At 37.8% G+C, this 19,937-nt stretch overlaps 1 protein-coding gene across 3 annotated transcripts in view; it reads left to right on the top strand.

Moving 5' to 3' along the window:
- The window catches only part of LOC129751291 (protein tramtrack, beta isoform-like), a 70,889-nt gene extending 52,014 nt beyond the window's left edge, over positions 1 to 18,875 (top strand). For 2 of the 3 annotated variants that reach the window (XM_055746711.1, XM_055746712.1), the window contains exon 4: positions 982 to 7,380. In XM_055746711.1, the coding sequence (XP_055602686.1) occupies positions 982 to 2,426 (1,445 nt within the window). In that variant the 3' untranslated portion in view covers positions 2,427 to 7,380. Of the gene's footprint in view, positions 1 to 981; positions 7,381 to 16,260 lie in introns of those variants that run through there. The other variant, XM_055746713.1, reaches the window with a different exon arrangement.
- The last annotated feature ends 1,062 nt before the right edge of the window (positions 18,876 to 19,937 follow it).

Raw genomic sequence — 19,937 nt, 5'->3', positions numbered from 1 at the left:
TTCCCGTGATCCGATCTGGCCCAAATTTGGCATGTGATCTTGTACCAGGCCTAGGATCAATTTTAGCCTGCAGCGCAAAACAATTTCCCACACAAATTTGGGGCGATCTAGTAGACACATACATAAATTCTCATATTTTATTAATTTGGTCATTAGAACTTTTGAAGTTCGTTTGAGGGCCAAAAATAAGCCCACAGGAGAACCTGTGTTAACTCAGCCAAATTTCAACTTTGAACGCTTCTAATTAAGTTCTATTTGCTTTTTGTCAATTGAGTACCTACTTTCACGAATTCATCACCATGATCATCAGATAAAGTAGAAAGAATGAAAGCAACATAATATAATTTGAAGGGACTTCAAAAATGAACACAATAAAATTAGAAAAAAATCCAGATCATTTGTTTCAATCACTCAGTTCTTCACCCCTCCTGCAATGAAACGAAACCGATCGATGCCATCTCCATCGTACGTAATGAGCAGTCTAATAGGAACACCATACAAAAATCGTCTCCAATCAAAAAAAAAAAGGAAGTGATCCCTTTTAGCTTTTCCCCGATGATCGTTAATCTGCTCTATGGCGCGCGGCAAAAACAAGTAAGCAACAGCAGCAAAACAAAACCACACAGGATGTCGTTGACAATTTATGTTAAAAAATAAAACAACTTTCGAAAATCATCGTCTAATAGTTTTTAAGCTCACACTCGCAAAAAAAAAACCTGTACAGAACAAACGAAAAAAAAAACATCCGTGTCTAATTATTACTGTTGGTGTTGGCAAAAACATACTCTTGTACCTACTCTCAGATCGGAACCATTTTTGATATTAAAACCACACACAAAAAAACCGGAACCATTAATTTTTTGCTGAAATGCGGCCTGGGAATTTGGAATTATTGATATATTTTCTACCGATACCGATACCGACCTCTTGGACTACTAATTGGAGTTGGATTTTTCCCTTTTTTCTCTTGTGTCTTTGTAGATTCCAAAGATTCATTCAACGACGAGGACGCCCCGATGGACGACGAGGACGAGGAAAATATGAACTCGGACGAGGAACGGGAACTGAATTCGAGCTTGATGGAACCGCAGCTACTGTTGGACGAGTACGACGAACCGGTGGAGTTCAAGTATGATCCGAAGAACAGTGAGGGTAGTGGTGGGGTAGATTCGACCAGCAATAGTAGCTTCCCGCCGCCACTGCATGCCAAGCCGGGAAGTCAGGCGGCGACCGGCCGGATGCCGTTGATAAATGTTGTGCCCACCATGTCCCTGTTGAACACCCAGTTGCCCAAGTTGGCACCGTTGACGGCGAGCCAGGCCGTTGCCGCAGCCGCAGCCAGTATTTTGACCTCAAAGTCTCTACCAAAGCTCCAGAAGCGACCACGATTGATGGGCAACAAGCTGCAGAATGGGATCACGGCGACGCAGACCATTTTGAACAACTTGAACAACAATCGGCAGGAAAGCTTGATCTCGACATCCGGCCCGACTGCTATGAACAGTGGTGCCTCGGGGTTGCACATCTCGAGTGTACTGTCTGGGCTGAACTCGTCCGATATGTTCGACATGTTTTCGAACAGTGTGCTCGGATCGCCCAACGCTCGATCGAACTCAAACTCACCCTCGACGAAGGGTTCCGGGGCCGGGGGCGAGGGCAGCCGGACGCACAAATACACTGTGATCGACGATACCGAGGGAAGTGTGCGGGATTTCTGTACCAAAGAGGGCGACCACGTGTATCGATGCAAGGTTTGCTCGAGAGTCTACACCCACATCAGCAACTTCTGCCGGCACTATGTGACATCACATCGGCGGAATGTTAAAGTCTACCCGTGTCCGTACTGCTTCAAGGAGTTCACTAGGAAAGATAATATGACCGCTCATGTGAAGATTATCCACAAGCAGGAATTCACACAGCATTCGAATACTAGCGAAGGAACTCCCATGAACGTGAACACCAACAGCAATAGTAGTACGAATGGGTCAACGACACCGGTTCCACCCGCTACTCCCGTTACGCCAGTGTCCGCCGGATCTGGAGCCTTTCCATGTGCAGCTATCATAAATGCCGTCGCAAATGCAGTCGGTCTGCAACCAAAGAATCCTAGCGCATCTGCCAGCCTCCGAGTTCTGTTCCCTCCGAACAGCAACGGCTCACCTGCCCCAACCTCCAACAGCAGTAGCAACACAACCACGACTACTCCGACAACCGCCGGAACCATTACCATAAAGAAAGAATTCCAAGAGAAGCCTAGTAGCCCCTCACCACCACCCCCCACTTCGGACGGATCTCCGGTTTCATCCAGCACCCCGGTCACTTCACCTAGCTCCACGACCACTAGCAGCAGCAGCGGCACAACGACTGCTTCCCCGGTCGTATCCTCCGTCGTATCGGCACCGACGGCCACCGTCGGGAGTCAATGATATGACGCTCGGAGCGAAGGACGTCGAACTTCGCTGCGACTTTCGCTCCGAGGGCACGAGGATTCCAACAGTAAAGCGAAGCAACTGACCACGAAACATGAAGAGGCTAGCAACACTAAAGCAACAACAGTAAAGTCCGGCACTGGCCGGACCGCACAAAAGCCCATCAACTCCACTTCGTCGTCGACTGCGACGAAGGGAACAACCGGGCACTGAGACAGACACAGAGAGAGCTGCAATAATTGTTTTACTATTATTATTTTTATTTTTTAACTGTACACTTTTTTACATGTTCTGTTGTTTAATTATTCTATTGCTTGGCGAGCCCGCGTGTGGGCCAAAGCACACAAACGCAACCACACACATGCATACTAACGTACGACACACGGAAAAGAAAGATCGTTATCATTCCTTCTAAAGGGTATTTGTAATTTTAAGCATTGGAATTGTACAGAGCAACTGCAAGAGGAAAAAAAACAAACGGTCGCGTATCTATCCCAAACTCTTAGGATAGAAGTTGAATCAATCAGCTGGATAGGAGAGAAACATTAAAAAAATGAAAATTTGTCCCCTAAATTCTAATCTCATTAATTAATGCACACATACTACAAATCATCCTTCTAAAACATGTGTCAAGTTCGATCGGTTAACCTTTTACAAAAGTAAACTTTATTTTATTATTTAAAATAAACCACTTTCAAGTCACTTGTCATCATCAAAAGAAATTTAGTTAGCTAACTAGACAAAAATTCACCGATTTCCCCTCACAGACACATACGGATTCCTTTCAAGGCAGGATTGAGACCATGGATTGTTTCAGGTTTAAAAGCTAAGTTGGAAAATTCGTTATTTTAAGAATTTAAGTTTTCATGTCCATTTTTTACCAATTTTCGAATCGTTTTTGAGACTGCATAAGAGCAAGTCCACTCGTGTTGCGAAAAAGTGGTAGAAAATTTGACACATGTAGTACATTTTGAAAGTTTTACCATGCAGAAATATTTTCAAGATCTGTGGCCTTCAAGTTTTTTTAACAACACGTGTTGCAGTTTCGCATGCTGTGATGAAAAAATAGCAATATTTCTATCACATACGGCTGAAATAAAAACAGTACTGTAAAAAAATACAACGCCCAAAGATCTTGAAAACATTTTTGCTTGGTAAAATTTTCAAAATGTCAAAATTTCTACCAATTGGTGTTGAATTTTTTTACAACACTGTTTCTATTTCAGCCGTAATCGAACTAAACTGGCATCACAGAATGCGAAAATAGAACACGTGTTGTGTTAAAAAATCTTGAAGGTCGCAAATCTTGAAAATGTTTTTACATGGTAAAGTTTTAAAAATGTGCTAGTGTCAAAATTTCTATCACTTTTTACCAACACGAGTGAACTCGCTCGAAGTGAAATCCAAATAAAACAGGAGACCAGCACAGTAAATGGAAAATCTACCAAATTCTTAACATGCGAATAACTGGCCAGTTCAGAACGTTTTGCTTTTTTTTTTACATAGCATTCGGTAATTTTTACCGTAGAATCGGTTATTTTTCAACGAAAGACTAGCTATTTTTAACGAGCAACTGGAAATTCCCACCGAAGTTTCGGTAAACAACCAGTCGGTAAAACAGAGAAAAATTGATTCGTAGTTTTGCGGTTACTCTGTAGCACTGATTCTAAAAGAATTAACTTTTTTTTTGTTTATTTGTGACACTTTACCAACGCTTTGGCATTCGTGTCAAAAAAGAATTAACGTTTAAGGCAAACAGTATTCGAAAATGTCGGTCATTGATTTAAATTCACATGATATTTTCATAACATTATGCAGTGTTGCCAGAATTACTAAGAAGTTTTGATAATCGATTTCTATCAGAAGCTGATAGGAAAAAATAGTTACATTTTTTCCAAGATAACTTTCTAAGCACCTAGAAAAAAGTTTTTGAAGATCTCTGTTATAAATTTTAGAAAAACTAGGTAATTACATTATATTTTCTCCTGAAACATCCTGGTCACAATTCTTTCACCCACATATCCCTCTTTAAGTTAGAGCGCGTTGCCCATACGCAAAGCAATGTTGAAATATGAAAAAAATATAACATACACAACAACCACTTCACGCAAGTCTTCCCATACAATCAATGCCGAGATAGTTCGGGGCAGGTCCTTCTTTGCTCAAGATTTCATTCCCAATGGGAGTGAATTTCTCGGCAAGACGAGATCCCCCACTTCCGGATTGAGACGTTTATTTTTAGTTATACACTTACATAGTAGATGAAAAAGTTCCCCATCAAAAGAACAACCAAATAACCAAATGAATCGAAGAAAAGGAACAACAACAACAACCAGACAGCCAGCATATTTAATTAGTGTATGTGTACAAAGAAGCATCTTAAGTCTAAAGTTTCCCATTTCTTAGGTTCGAGCACCGTATTTATGTTTTTTTTTAACGAGCGACGTCCTTTAAGATAAAAAAAAATCAAACCGCAAAAGAAGTTGTTAATTATTTTTATCGCGTCTCATTCGCCGTTTTTTTTTTTTTCGTCAAAGGTAGAGTGACGCAGATCGTTACTCTCATTTAAATGTTTTTCTGTTTTAGTTTGTTTTCCATTAAAATTGGCAAGCTGCTACCGGGAACATCCTTTCGCTCCTTAATTTATTATTACGGGAAGTCACCGTTAAGAAGGTTTCTCTCGGTTTTTTTTTCGAACACAAATCAAATCTCCATTCCAGGAGCATGTTGCAAAAAGCTTGCTTGCATCCGTACTCAAAGCTTTTAAGTTGATTTATGTAACTAGCAATTGGAGAAAATATTTAAAAAAAAACCTTAAAGGTTTATACACATCCTCATTGTCAAATCGTACTACTATTGGAAACAGAAATTTCAACTAAATTTTCGTTGCTTAACCGTAAAAAAGATAAATTAGTTAAAATTAGCAATTCAATCCAAACAATCCCTATTGATAGTAGATGTAGAATAAAACGGCAGAAGCACACCTTTCTGTGATTGTACTTTACGTTTTATGTTATAATTTTTTTATATCTTGGTCAAAATTTTTCTGTACTTTAAAATTTAACTAGCTCATTTCTTTTATGTTTGTTTATTTTGTTGATTATCTCCTCCTTAGGTTATTTGCTTCAAAGTTATTTCTGGTTTCGGATTGATAATTTTTTGTTTCCCCAATCAACAACCATAGAAGTGTAACATTTAAAAGTCTGAGATACTAGTAGTTTTTATCATCTTCGTCTCTCAACTTCCTTTAAACCCATCTTCCTCACCCTGATGTTTCAAAAATTGAAATTGGTTGATGAAAATTTATAAAACAAAATAAACCAACTACTAACAAAGTGTTTGGCATTTTAGGTAGGATACCAAGAGTCTATTATTATACATACATATATTTTAAACAAAATTTTAATCCTAGAGAAAAAAGAAAAAATACGGTTTAACTATGTAAGCACACTAACTAGTACTAGTAAAGGTTGAAAAAAACACACAATGTTTGTTTTGTGCGAAGAAAGGATTAGCGTTTAAGGACAATCAGAGGAGAAAAATGTGTAAAGCGGGAAGTAGTCTAGAGATAATATTTATACCAACAATTACAAACGATGGAGAAATGAAACCCCTTTGAAAACGAAATAAAAGTGCTGAGCCCATGCGGCTAAACACTTGCTTTTAGTGAGCTTATAATCAAATATTTAAACTGGCTTTGCACCGTGCTTTTTATCGGCATTGTGCGAATAACCAGAATTCTAAAAAAAACACCTCACATGTGTTGTTGTTTTTTTTATAAATGTACCTACCTGTTGTATTTTTCTTCTATTGTTTAACTGTGTACTACTTTCCTCACCCCACAATTTAAAATGTCCCACTGTACATATTTAATAGTTTGATTTAGAATGGAGAACTAGTACTGCAATACATATTAAAAAAAAATATTATTATTATTTGTTATGGACAAACGCAACTATTTTTAACTTATGTACATGTAACATTACTAAAGCTCTTTTTTTTGCGAGCACCGATCCTCACACCTCCGCACTAATCAGATAGGAACACAACAACTAGGCTATTATAATATATTGAAGAAAAAACCCACAAATAAAAAAAAAAACAAAAAAAATCATGCAAAGGTAGATAGTGCAATTTTACGTTTTAAGGCTTTCACACCCACACACACACGTTCGCACACTAGGTAGTTGCAATTTTGAAATGCAAATCCTAATATTTTATTCCAAACCTTAATTTTGGAGGCACCCTAGGACCAATTCGATCACAAAACTACTAGCAAAACACCCACCATACACACTTTTTGGCACGCGTTATTCATTTATACTATGTAGTTGATAATTTTGCAACTAGCGCTCAGTAAAAGCAAAAAAAAGGGATGAAAATTGTTTCTCGAAACAACCGAAAAAAACACAAGTATACCTACCCGACGTTTTACTGAAGAACAACAGAAAAAGTTTTATAAAAAAACAAAAATTTATAAAAGAAAAACCTAAAAAAGCAAAAACAAATTATCAGTGGTGAGCTCGAAAGCCGTGAATGAAAGTACATAATTACTATGTTTTAATCGTATTAGGAGCGTGTGGAAAAAGTGAGTGAGCGAGAAAGTGGGGAGATTGATTATATTTTTTTTAAATAACAAGCTGTGTATTCTTTATCGAATAATAATAAATGGTGAACGAGAGAGCGCAAAAAAGCGAAAGTTTGGAAGGGTGCGAATGTGTGCAAGATAAAAAGGGAATAATTATGAGAAAAATTATATATATTTTATTGCAATTAATATATGAAAATAATAACACTTACACAAAAACCACACACACCCTATGGAAGTTCACCCCATACACATACAAAACAAAAAAGAAGGTACAGAAACAACCTTTATATATTTAAACTGAAAAATGGCATACAAAAAGCAAATGGAATAAAGAAAAATTTAAAACAAAAAAAAATCGTTTTTGAATTACTAAAGTATGTGGATAAATAAATAACAATTACTTGTTACATTTCTTTCAGATTTTCAGGTTGAATTTTTGGCAGAAACACAAGCTGTTTGCTTGTCTGATAACTGAGGCTCTACCTTAGCCTTACTGTCCTGCTATGCATATGAGTCCCATGTGTAAAAGATGCAAACTGAGAAAAACGCATCCTAAGTTTTGTCATGCGAATTCATTGAAACAAACGTTTCCCATTGATAACGTAAAAATGATAATAATGCACATCGTACACATGTACGTAGAAGGGCAGCTTAGTCGGAAGTATCTTTTCATCATGAACTTGAAGCAACCAACAACACAATGGGAGCACTTGGAAACTCAAAGTAAGAAACTACAAGAAATTGGTTGACTTGTGCATGGGACAAACCTTCCTCAAATTTAGAGATTTGCACCAATGGAAAATCCTCTGTCCCCATTCTTGTGTGAATTGTTTATGGCTCATTTGGAAGAGACTCTTGAAGATCAAGATTTTATTGAAGATCTTCTAACATCCATAAAAGGTTTGCATAAGAATATCAAATTCACTTGCGAAATAGAAGAAGACAGGAAATTACCTTTCCTGATGTCCTGGTAAGAAGAGATGATGGCCTATTCCAATTCGAAATCTATAGAAAGCCGACAAATACCATGAGGGTAATACCGAGCACCACCAACCACTCGTTCCAGCATAAGACGGCGGCGTTTCACCACATGATCCATCGGATGAACTCCATTCCTCTATCAACTCCAGGAAGAGAAAAGTAACTTCAATATATTTTCCAAACGGCTTATAAAAATGGATACCAAAGTAGATCGTAGATCCATCATTCAACAGTGACAACGCAGTTGAATTGCGATAAAAGTTGACAAAGTTTAATCACTTTTAATATTGAACTAGTGTTTACTAGCTCAAATAATCAACTGAAATCCATCTTAGGATCGACTAAAGAACCAGTGGATCTCATTCATAGATCTGGCGTGTACAAAATCAGTTGTGCCGACTGTGATAAGGTGTACATTGGACAACCCAAAAGAAAATTAATTGATAGATTCGAAAAACACATGGCTATAGCTAGATCTGACTCAAAAAAGAAAATCCTTTCTTCACATAATCCTAGATCTGCAGAAGAATTACACATGTGTGAATCTATTGATCGAGGAAATGTCTCGCTGATTCGGTCTTAGAATATTAATTCGCTTTAAATGGATGTTGCTGAAAGTATTGAAATTTCCAATTAAAAATCAGTTCACCTCTTAAACTGGGACACCTGATCAGGTCACACTTGGATGTTCAAATTCTTAGGTAAAAAGAAATACAACAATTTACCTGACAATGCCCACAATCGGGTAGAAAATAATAAAGCACTACCAGAAAGCACCCAAAACATAGGGTAGGTAGACCCAAAAAACAGACAACTGCCAAGCATTCCGAGGTTTTTGCTACCTATCAGCTTACCTAACTCGGATAATACAAGGGAGGGAAACGATATCCATCCATCAATCGAAAACGCTCACTGAAGAAGATAGTTAGTTGCTATCGAAATACCGGTATCTGAACTTTTCATTTACCGTGGTTGAATTAAAAGGAATCTTGCGATTGCTTTGATTCAGTTGAATGATTCAACCAAGTAGGCTCACAACACAAAAGGGCTTACTCAGGTTTTTTAAGAACGCATAGCATGCTAGAAAGCTGAAAATTGAAGTTTTTATCGACATTTTCAAGTCTCATTATTAAACAGAAACTATCTGTGGAACTGAAAAATTAAAATTTATCAAATGATCCCTTTCACTTACCCTGACGAAAAATTACCTGTAGATTTATGCAACTTTGAGGTTCATTGAAACTCACGTTGACTTCCAATGAGGAACAAATTTGGCTTAACTGTCTGTTTTGAACGGAGTATCCCTAGGAGTAGCCTAGCCGCCGAAGTTCGGATTTCGGCGGCTAGGCTTCGCCGCCAAGAGTTTCTGGTTCTGTTTTTCCTTCGATGTCCTGCTGGATTCCACTCAAGCGGCTCTCTGCAAATCTCGTTCACAGTTTTTCACTGCGTATGTCCAATCCATCTTCACTTACGTTCGCGAATCTCGATTTCTAGCGCCTTTTGATGAAATCGGCAAAGTAGCTCCACGTTTGAGATCCCCTGGCCACCAGACACGGATGATATTCCGCAGACAGCGACTTACAAAGGCCTTTATTCTGCGCCGCGCGTGATGTGACGCTAGTCGAGTCATCTTAGTCACTGAATTCAAATTGTCACTTCTGTCGAGAATCGTCACTTCGGATGAACTTTTGAGTTCTCACCCTATTCTATAAGTCACCGTGGGTGAGAAATGTCGCATTCGGGTGACCATTTTAGGTTAGAATTGTCGGTACCTTTTGAGGTAGTGACGAGAAAGAAGTTTGATGGAAAATTGATGTAAAGCGGAATTATCGGCAAAACTGGAAAGATTAGATGTTCCGATGTTGAATCTGCCTTACATAGCATCCGTTGATGGAACAGCACATTGAACCTTCCGCTTTTGTTGGATATTTTTCCGATCCAGTCTAAGCACCCCACACGGCTGATCCAAATTTGTCCACATTCGCTAAGCTCTGCAACACAATGTTCAGTTCCAGTTTGCTTACGTCCTGCGATAATCAGGTGACCAATTATCAAATTTTGAAGCGCAAACAAATAAAAACAAACCGAGTAACTTTGACACTTAAGTTCATTCAGTCGCTCACCAGAAATTCCATCGATTCCGGGAATAAGGTGACAAAACTCACGATGACTCCGAGGTGACTTGACTATCGTCACCTCACGCGAACGTAGATTTTTTTATTTTCGTAGTATTCCGTCTCACGACATAACTTGACGAACATAATTCCTTAAACTCACTCGGTCTATGGCAACCGTTCTCCAATTTCTCGGACATCCCACATTGGCCACATCACGCTCCACTTGGTCTAACCACCTCGCTCGTTGCGCCCCCGCTCGTCTTGTTCCTACCGGATTCGTAGCGAATATCTGTTTTGCAGGACAGTCGTCCAGAATTCTCGCAACATGTCCTGCCAGCCTTCACCACCTTCTGGATACTGGGTTCGCCGTAGAGTTGCGCGAGTTCTTCGCCTCCACACTCCCTTCTCCTGCACGCCGCCAAAGATGGTTCTTATACTCGTCGTTCGAATACTTCGAGTGTACGCAGGTCCTCCTTGAGCAATATCCATGTCTTGTGACCGAAGAGAACAACCTGTCTGATGAGCGACATATACAGGTTACACTTCGTGCGAGGGCCAAGTCTTCTCGATCGCAGTTGCTTGTGGAGTCCATAGTAGGCACGACTTCCGCTGATCATTTGCCGCCGAGTCTCACGGCGCACGTAGAATAATGGGCACCAAGTTTCGCACCCGTTCAGCAATACGTATTTGACGTTTGAGTTGAAGATTCGGAATTTAGGTCGTAGAGATATCTGGCGTGAGCGGTGCAATACTTTACACAAATATCATAAATATAAAACTAAAAGTAAATCCAGAAAATTAACGCGGACGCTTGAGTTTTCGCTCGCCCTTCGGTATCAAAATTAGACAAAGTTAAATAGGTTCAACATTTTTTTTGCGCAGATAGAAAGGAGTGTAGGCAATGTTCAACGTTAAGAAAGTATGTCACATTTTTTATTTATCATATTTTTGTAAAGTATCGCAACGCTAAAGTAATTACACCACTAGATTTTGTATGAAATTACCTTTCTGTTAAATATAAATGTAATCTAGGAAATCTCGCGTTGTTATACTAAAACCCAATGCATAGTTGAATTTAAGTCTTAGAAAATCTGAGAAATTGGAAATTGACAGAAGGTTCGAAAAACAGCTACCTTTCAAAATTCGTCAAAAAAAAAATCGTTTAAAAATCTAAAAATGTAAAAATGTGCCAAATTACGTCAACTTTTCAAAATTTATCCAGTGCGACTTAAACAATTTTGACGATTAATTGATAAAAAAATACGATTTTTAAACCACTTTTTGACATTTGTGGTCATAATCTTTAAAAAAATTCAAAAAAATATATCCTTATATGCTACGTATAGCGTTTATAGTTTATTGTCGATGCATCGAAGCAGTATCATCACCTCTGGCTCGAATTTTTAACCGGTCTTTCCAGCAGCGGAAATTTCCAGAGATGTGGAAAACTTCGTTTATGTTCCCGATTTTCAAAACTGGCGACCGTCGGAACGTTAAACAATACCGAGGAATCACTAGCTTGTCCGCAGGTTCCAAGCTGTTCGAGATAATAGTTAGTCAAGCCTTACTACAGGCTTCATTGCAATATATTGCTTTGGAACAACATGGGTTTATGCCTGGAAGATCGGTATGTACGAATCTTGTAGAATACACTTCGTTATGTTTGAATCAGCTTGAGAATAAGAAGCAAGTTGATGCCATATACACCGACATCAAGGCTGCATTCGATGCCATTGATCATCAAATTCTTCTTGCTAAGCTTGGAATTCATAATAATATGATCGATTGGCTCAAGTCATTTTTAACTGAAAGGTGCATAAGAATTAAAATTGACGATAGCATCTCCTTGCCTTTTATAAACCGATCTGGTGTCCCTCAGGGTAGTAACTTGGGGCCTTTGTTATTTGCATTATTTTTCAACGATTTGATAACCAGTTTAGACGATGGAACAAAAATTGGATATGCTGATGATCTGAAAATATTCGTTCCAATAGAATGCGCTGCGGACTGTGAATATCTTCAATCGTTGTTAGACCACTTTGATGGATGGTGTAGACGTAACAAATTATCTGTTAGTGTCTCAAAGTGTTCTGTGATAACCTTTCACCGGAAAAAATCGCCTGTTCTATTTGACTACTACATCGGCAATGAGCACATAAAAAGAGTCTTCGAAGTTAATGATCTTGGTGTTATCCTTGATGATCACCTCACCTTCAACAATCAACGCTCTTCGGTAATTAATAAGGCCAATCGACAACTCGGCTTCATCTCTAAAATATCGCAAGAATTTAAAGACCCGTATTGCTTGAAGTCACTTTACTGTGCACTCGTCCGATCAATTGTTGAGCACGCTGCAATCGTTTGGGCTCCGTATCAGCTCAGCTGGATTTTACGAATCGAACGTGTACAAAAACGGTTTATTAGATTCGCTTTACGCCATTTGCCTTGGAGCCATCCCGAAGATCTGCCGCCTTATTCTCATCGATGCCAGCTCTTGGGCCTAGATACTCTTGAACGTCGCCGAAAAACTCAACAGGCCACGTTCGTCGCAAAAATGTTGAACGGAGAAGTGCAATCACCAAACCTGCTAAGGATGATCAGCTTTAGAGCTCCGTCGAGAACGTCACGATCTCATTCGCTGTTGTCGAATCGAAATCATAGGACATCTTACGGCTACAATGAACCAATCAGCGCAATGATGCGCACATTCCAGGATGCTGAGCACTTACATCAGTTCGGAAAAACATCAAACCGTTTTGTTCGTCGTTTACACCAATCAAGATTGTTTAATTCTTTGTGATCGTGTACTTATTCATTTAAACACATTTGTTCGATGAATTAATAATAATAAATAATAATAATAAATGTTTGAGAATCATATTTGGGTTACATTAAGAAGTTTCCAAAACAATAATTTTTTTTTAAATCGGTTGGAAAACAAGAGAGATATATTGGTTTTAGTCAAATTGATTCTGCAGGGACTGTAACGGGTAAAAATTTCAAGGACGGATGAGGGTTAATGGTCCTGCTCGTTTCTTAGATGAATGTCGATGTTTGTGGAAGGCTTTTGATTTTTTAATGGTTATCCAGAAGACTTTGGTGTATAGAAAGTTTGTTTTACCACGAATCAATTTTAGATTATCGTACGCTCAATACCCAAGTAACAATTTTAGCTTCATTATGGTCAGCACAACTTCGTTAGAGCTATTGTATAAATTTTCCTTAAAAGCTAAAGCGCATTTCAAACAATAATGTTAAAATAGATACGTCACATGACCTTCTTTTTAATCTTCGATAAAATCATTAGGCTTTTATAAAATATGTTAGCAATTTGCTAATGTGCTACTCTTACACTCAGGCAAATTCTTATTATAATTTTCATAAGATGCATCTTATGAACCGCATTTTAGAGTGTAAAACAATTTTTCATAAGAGTCTTATGAAATTCTTTCAATTTTCATACGATGTTCTTATTAAAAATAGAAGAAACGGCATTGTGTAAAAATAATGAACACATTCATTGATTCCATCAGCTTTTCCATCATCTAATAGTACGGAGAAATCGCTGGTTCATAGTTACTAGTTTTTCTTCAAAGTTAAATGTTATTGTCATCTCCGAAATGGTAAGTTCGATTTGATGTTTTTGATGTGAACGTTCAATATATTAGTAAACTAAAATACATTTTTTGTTTACTTTTCAGCTAGCTGATCGGCAAAAAACGCAAGTTCGAAGATTGGGATGCGGCAAAGATAACCTTGATGGAAGCGTCTGTTGATGCGCTGCTGATGGTCACCATTAATGATTTAATATCAAACAAACTTGGCAAACAATAAAGTGAATGTTTTCAGCATGAAATATCTGAAGTTTTTCTTATTAGAAAGTGATTTACTGTTTCCATAAGAACCTCTTATGAAAAGCAACAACCTTTCATTGCAGCAGGCGTTCATCTTCAGAATTTATTCGCTTCATAAGACAATCTTATAAATTTCAATGATTTTTCTTATGGCGCCACTTCATAAGAGAATCTTATGGCATACATAATAGTATTTTTCTGAGTGTAGAAGTATAACTCAAATGTTATAAATGTGTGTGTTTAATGTTATGTTAATGGTAAATGTTATAAATTGAATAATGCAACTTTGTTCTATAATATTGTACCCAACACTTTCGGTAACTCAGAGTTACCAAATTTTTAAAAATTGGGCCCATTTGTCAAATCTTTAGAATAAGGAAATTTTAATGAGTTATTTATTTTTATGGGAAAAATAAAATTAAAAACATTTCGCGAAAAAAAGATTTCATTGTAAAACATTGAATGAAAATAAGCCTGAAAAAATATTTAGAAATACAGACCCCGTTCGATTTTAGATACAAGCCCGAACAATTTGTGTTGCCAAAATCGAATGTCACTATTTACAAAAACTATTGTTAATACCATTAACATAAGTTTTATCAATATTTGACCTTTTTTTATAATTTTTTTACCTTTAATCATGTTTCTTTTATTAATTTAGCACTTTTCTTGTTTTGTTTGAATTTTTGGTTTTTTGTTGGCATATTTGCTATTTTTATCGTTCTCTTTAAGTTTTTAATTATTTTTTATCATTTTTAGTCATAAATATGAATTTGTTTTTTAATTTTTTGAAATTTCATCAGTTTTGTCAATTTTGAGTACCTACTTTATAATTAAAAAAAAAATTTTTTTGTTATTGTATTTAATCACCATTTAATAACTAAAACGTATTTAAGGTGTTTGTCTAAATTATATTGGTCCAGTTATAGCGGAAACTAGAAGGTAATGTCCTAAAAGAGTTGAAGTAAAATTTCGCGCAATTTTCAGTGATAAACAGCAGTTAAGTGGAAGCCGCCATCTTGGATTTCAAGATGGCGTCAGAAAGCGAAATTCGACTTCTTCTATGTAGTTCCGCCATTTTACTCAATACCCATATTGTGGGGGTTTTAGTCAATATTCAGGGATTTACAGCAATTTGAAGTTAAGCGGAAGCCGCCATATTGGATTTCAAGAAGGCGTCAGATAGGAAAATTCGACTTCTGCTCGTTGAGCCCATTCACCTAATACCCATATTGTGGATGAAACATGAGATTTTCAGTTCAGCGAATAATGTAAATAAACGATCTTCAGCCAGGGAAGCAAATCGGGAAGAACTGATAATGATAACTGGTTTATCACTTGTTTAACACTTGGCGATAAATATGAGAACGCGATGACTTCTTATCCGTTTCCAATGACGATCAAGATAACTCGTCCGAAAATATTTCCTCTCTGTCAGTTCTAGTTCTGAGAATATTTTACGACAAAACTGGAAGCGAGCAAGAGAACAGATGTACAAAGAATGCTTTTTCGAGCTTTTTGCGTCCATTCTGTCTGACTCTGCATGCCCTTAACTTCATGCAAAATAGTAAAACTTATGCTTAACGTTAAAAGAGACGATTCGACAAATTCAATCGAAGGATAAAGAATTTTTGATTCCCTGCCTTCATCACGATCTACAGTGAAAGATACAAGAATGTTTTACGAAAGACTCAAGTTTATGGAGATTGTACAGCTTTTTCAACATTTTTCTAGTATATTTTTAATTTTTTTTTATTTTTTTTAATTTTTTTAATATATATATTTTTTTTTGAAAATGGGCAAGTCTGTTATCGTTTGAATGGGAGAAATAAATATTCGGTCTATTCGGCCGAATCACTTAGCTATCCGATTAGCCGAATATTCGGCTTAACGATTCTTGGGTGGTATTCGGCGCCAAATATTCAGCCGGCCGAAAATTTTCGCAAGGGTCGAAAATGGTTTTCACTATTATAGACTTCCTTCTATAGTACTTCTCAGTGCTGGACTTAAGAGTTATTGTCTTATCATATGTACTTCGAATATTCAAAAAATATATTGGCTGGTTTAAATATCGGTTGGTTTTTCTGAACCAACCTTGTTTTGGATTTTGGAAAATGGTACCAAATAATGGTATCTCAGGTAATAATTATGAAAAGGCATGGGGCCACGCTGAGATATGGTGCCTTCTTGGCTTGTAACGCAGATTTACCTACATTGCTTTAATTTTTCAAAACCCCAAGACTTCAGACATCCAGAGCTCATGAAAATTCCTTACCTTTCTTTTTCAGCTCTCGCTGACAAGCCGGAAATCACCGTCATCCCACAGCCACCGAAACCTCTACCACCGACACCGAACGCTAATGCTAACGAACAACAACAACCGGACCAGCAACAGAGCATCTCCCTGATGGAAACCACCGAAGAAGCTATCACTACTCCAGGAAACGATTCGGCAGACGACGAGGATCAAGCGGACAGCGATAGCGATCTTGAGTTCATTGTGCCACCCAAAAGTGTCGGATCCGATGATTGTACCATCGTTGAAAATCGGCAACCCTTGGAACGGGAAAAACTTAACGGCTATCAACCTCAACACGAATCTATTACTCGAGGACCTGACCAACAGCAACAGCAACTGTTTCTGCAACAGTTACAGCAGCAACATCTGCAGAATCTACACCTACAAAATCGCTCTCTGGAGAAGATGAGAATGAGTCAAAGCGGCGGAGACAACACAAGCGATGCTAGTTTGGTTCTGGGTAGCGATCCCGAGGATCAAGAGATGGGTTCACCTCAGGGTGGTTTGCAGGACTCGTACGACGAGATGAACGGTCACAACAGCAGTGGCTACGCGCAGTCTCGGCAGGCTCCGAAACGTCGTGTAAGAAGGAAGAACATTTCACCGGACGACCAGGCGGAAGCACTGACAGAAATGTCCGTCCGGGGACTGAATCTATTCCGCTACGCCAGTGTTAGCGACGGCGTCTATCAGTGTATGGAGTGTGCCAAGGAAAACGTTCAAAAGACATTTAAAAATAAGTATAGCTTCCAACGGCACGCTTTCCTGTATCACGAGGGAGCCCAGCGTAAGGTTTTCCCGTGCCCGGTTTGTAACAAGGAATTCTCGCGGCCGGATAAGATGAAGAACCACCTCAAAACGACACACGAATCATACATGGGCAAGTCAGCCGACATGGGCTATCCAATGAGCTATCTGGTAGGAGCAGCAACCGGGGCTCAGGAAGTTCCAGTAGGCCAAATCCCACCACCAACTCACGCTACGGCCAAAATCGAATCGGTCCTCAATGCCATCCAGCTGCAGCAACATCTACAAATGCAGAAGGAACTACACAACCAACAGCAGCAGCAGGTCAACCGGTTCCAGCAAATGATCTCACCAAAACTAGTGGAAAACGGAACGCCGGCCATCCCAGTCGTTTCGAATGCAGGTTCTCATTAGCAAGAAACAAACCTCAAACCATTAGATTTCCTCAGCATTTAATTTAAAGAGTGTCGACTTTTAAAAACGTAACATTTAATCAACCAATAGAACAGAAGCACTAGTCTTCCGCACAAAAAACAAACGCAATACACAATTTCGTTGCGTCGAACAATTTCTCGCGCCTCCAAAAGCGCACAATAAGTTAAAGTAACATGCATTTATCCTCGAATCAGAACCATCTATTTTGGTACTAACTGATCGGGAGCGCCATTTTTGTTTTTATTTGATCTTATTTTAAAGCGTAATATTCACAGCGGTGCTGTTGATGAACACTGAACTGCTATTACACCACGTGTGCCTTAATCTCTAATAATAACACAAATAACTTTTTTTTCTTCTGCATAATCATGAGCAACATAAGACTGTTGATAGAATTTGAGAAAACTTTAAACAAGCGAACAAAAAAAGTAGAAAAAACTTGATTTTTGTTTCATCAAATAAACTTTTTCTCTCTCAATGAAAAAAAAAACCCTCCAATCAACACCAAAAATCGAAGGACATTTTTCGCATTAAGGGAGACCATTTTCCGATCTCGTCATACACTAGCAAGTAAGTTTTACCCAGTAAGAGAAGCGCTACAAGCTAGCTCACGGACCTAGTTGATCCCATTCGTAGTTTTTTTTTCTCCTTAGTTTTGTGATACCACGTAGTCGTCGAAGATTTTCAACAACAACATAAACAGTGCATTTTCTGCGTAATTTCTAATCAAATATAGAGTAAAATCTAATCTTACCTAATTGTAGATAAAAAAAATTAAAAGAACTGTAAATCGCGAAGCTAGTGTTAGAAAGCAAAGATGATCAAAAAGCCCTCTTTAAGAAAGAGCGTACCCAACAGTCTTCATAAGAACTGATGAAACAAACTAAAGTTAAACGGTTTGGGAGCAACAACCTCCCTCAATCTGTACACAATGAAAATAAAACGTACTAAAATTCAAAATGAATCGAGTACCAGCGATTAGGATTTTAATCATTGCATTTATTAGAATGCTTTCGTTCGTAGTCTTAACTGAACAGAATACAATAAACTTTTGTAAGCATTTAACAAAAAAAATCAAATGACCCGTCATTTCGACAGACGAACGTACTACCTACTACTTTTTCAAGGTGTGAATTTTGCACCTTTTCTCGTTTATAAAATATTGAAACAAAAAGCACAAACAACTACACAAATGGCCATCATTTTTTTTAGTTTTAATTACTACCAAGCACAAGACAAATAATCGTAACTGTTTTTACACTCGTAATAAGACTCGCAAATGTTTGAGGTACTGTGAAAGATAAAACAAAATTATTAAATTTATTCTAAGAAATTCACACTGACCATAAAGTTTTGGTGGATTTTTCCTGGCTAATAAAACTGTTACGATTGTCATTGAATTTTACTTCTTCAGAAATACATTACGTGCATAATTGATTGAAAGAGGTAGACCGATTATTAACTCAATATCCGAATTCCTTTTAGTTTCGACCAGCTTTTTATAGTCGACAAACCTTCTCTATCATTACTTTGCCTTGCCTATCACAAAACAACGCAAAACCAAAAATCCTTAAAACGAAAATAAACACTAATAAAAACGCATCCTAAGTAAAATTTGCGAGTTTGATGTGGTCTAGCGGATACCAGAATACCTGTCAGTAAACTAGCCCAACTGATTGATCCGTTCTTCCAAAATAAACTTACATCAACACAAAACATTCATCCATAACAGTTCATACGAAGCCATGGGGTCCCGGTTTGCTGTACACGTTGCATTGGAGATTTGTCGAGCCTAATAATCTAAGAATGCATGTGAGCACATACTTAGCCCGAAACTGCGGTGATGCCGTGCAACTCATGGTGGATAGCCAACACACACATAATATTTCTTGATTTTTAAATTTTGTTTTTTTGTTATTTTTATCGTTTTAGTCGTTTTTATTTTCAAATATGTTGGATTTGTCATTTAGAAAAATCAAGCCTTTAATTATTTTTGAGGACCACCCCAGAGGAAAATTATGTTTAAGATATCACATAAGCATTCAAATGCGTAGTAGGGGAAATTAGGGCAAGATGAGCGCCTTTTGCTAACGCGTGGTTTATGAATAGAAACTGAGTAAAAACCTGAGACTTAACTAATAGATGGTCACAGTGGGATGTGGGACACTTGAAAAACATGACACTTGAAAACAATTACGTACACTAAGCACTAACAAATCTGATGGTTTTCCGATCTACGGGGGGAGATGAGCTCTTAGTTGTTGTTCTTCGTTTGATTAATTTATTTTTTTTCAATCAAAGGTTTGTTTATTAAGACATTTCACTTATAATGTTTCATTTCTTTCATGTATTACTTTATTAAATTATGTTAGTAGAAGGGAAAGCCGTAATAGTCACGGCGACTCAACTGTTAGCTTTTATATTAATTTGGGTGAGGGAAGGGTGAGGGACCATTTAGGGTTTACTATCGAAAACGGTTTGTCT

Source organism: Uranotaenia lowii, chromosome 3, assembly GCF_029784155.1.
Source record: "Uranotaenia lowii strain MFRU-FL chromosome 3, ASM2978415v1, whole genome shotgun sequence".
Taxonomy (NCBI): Eukaryota; Metazoa; Arthropoda; class Insecta; order Diptera; family Culicidae; genus Uranotaenia; species Uranotaenia lowii.
The sequence above is the reverse complement of the archived record's forward strand: the minus strand, read 5'-3'. Positions and strand labels throughout refer to the sequence as shown.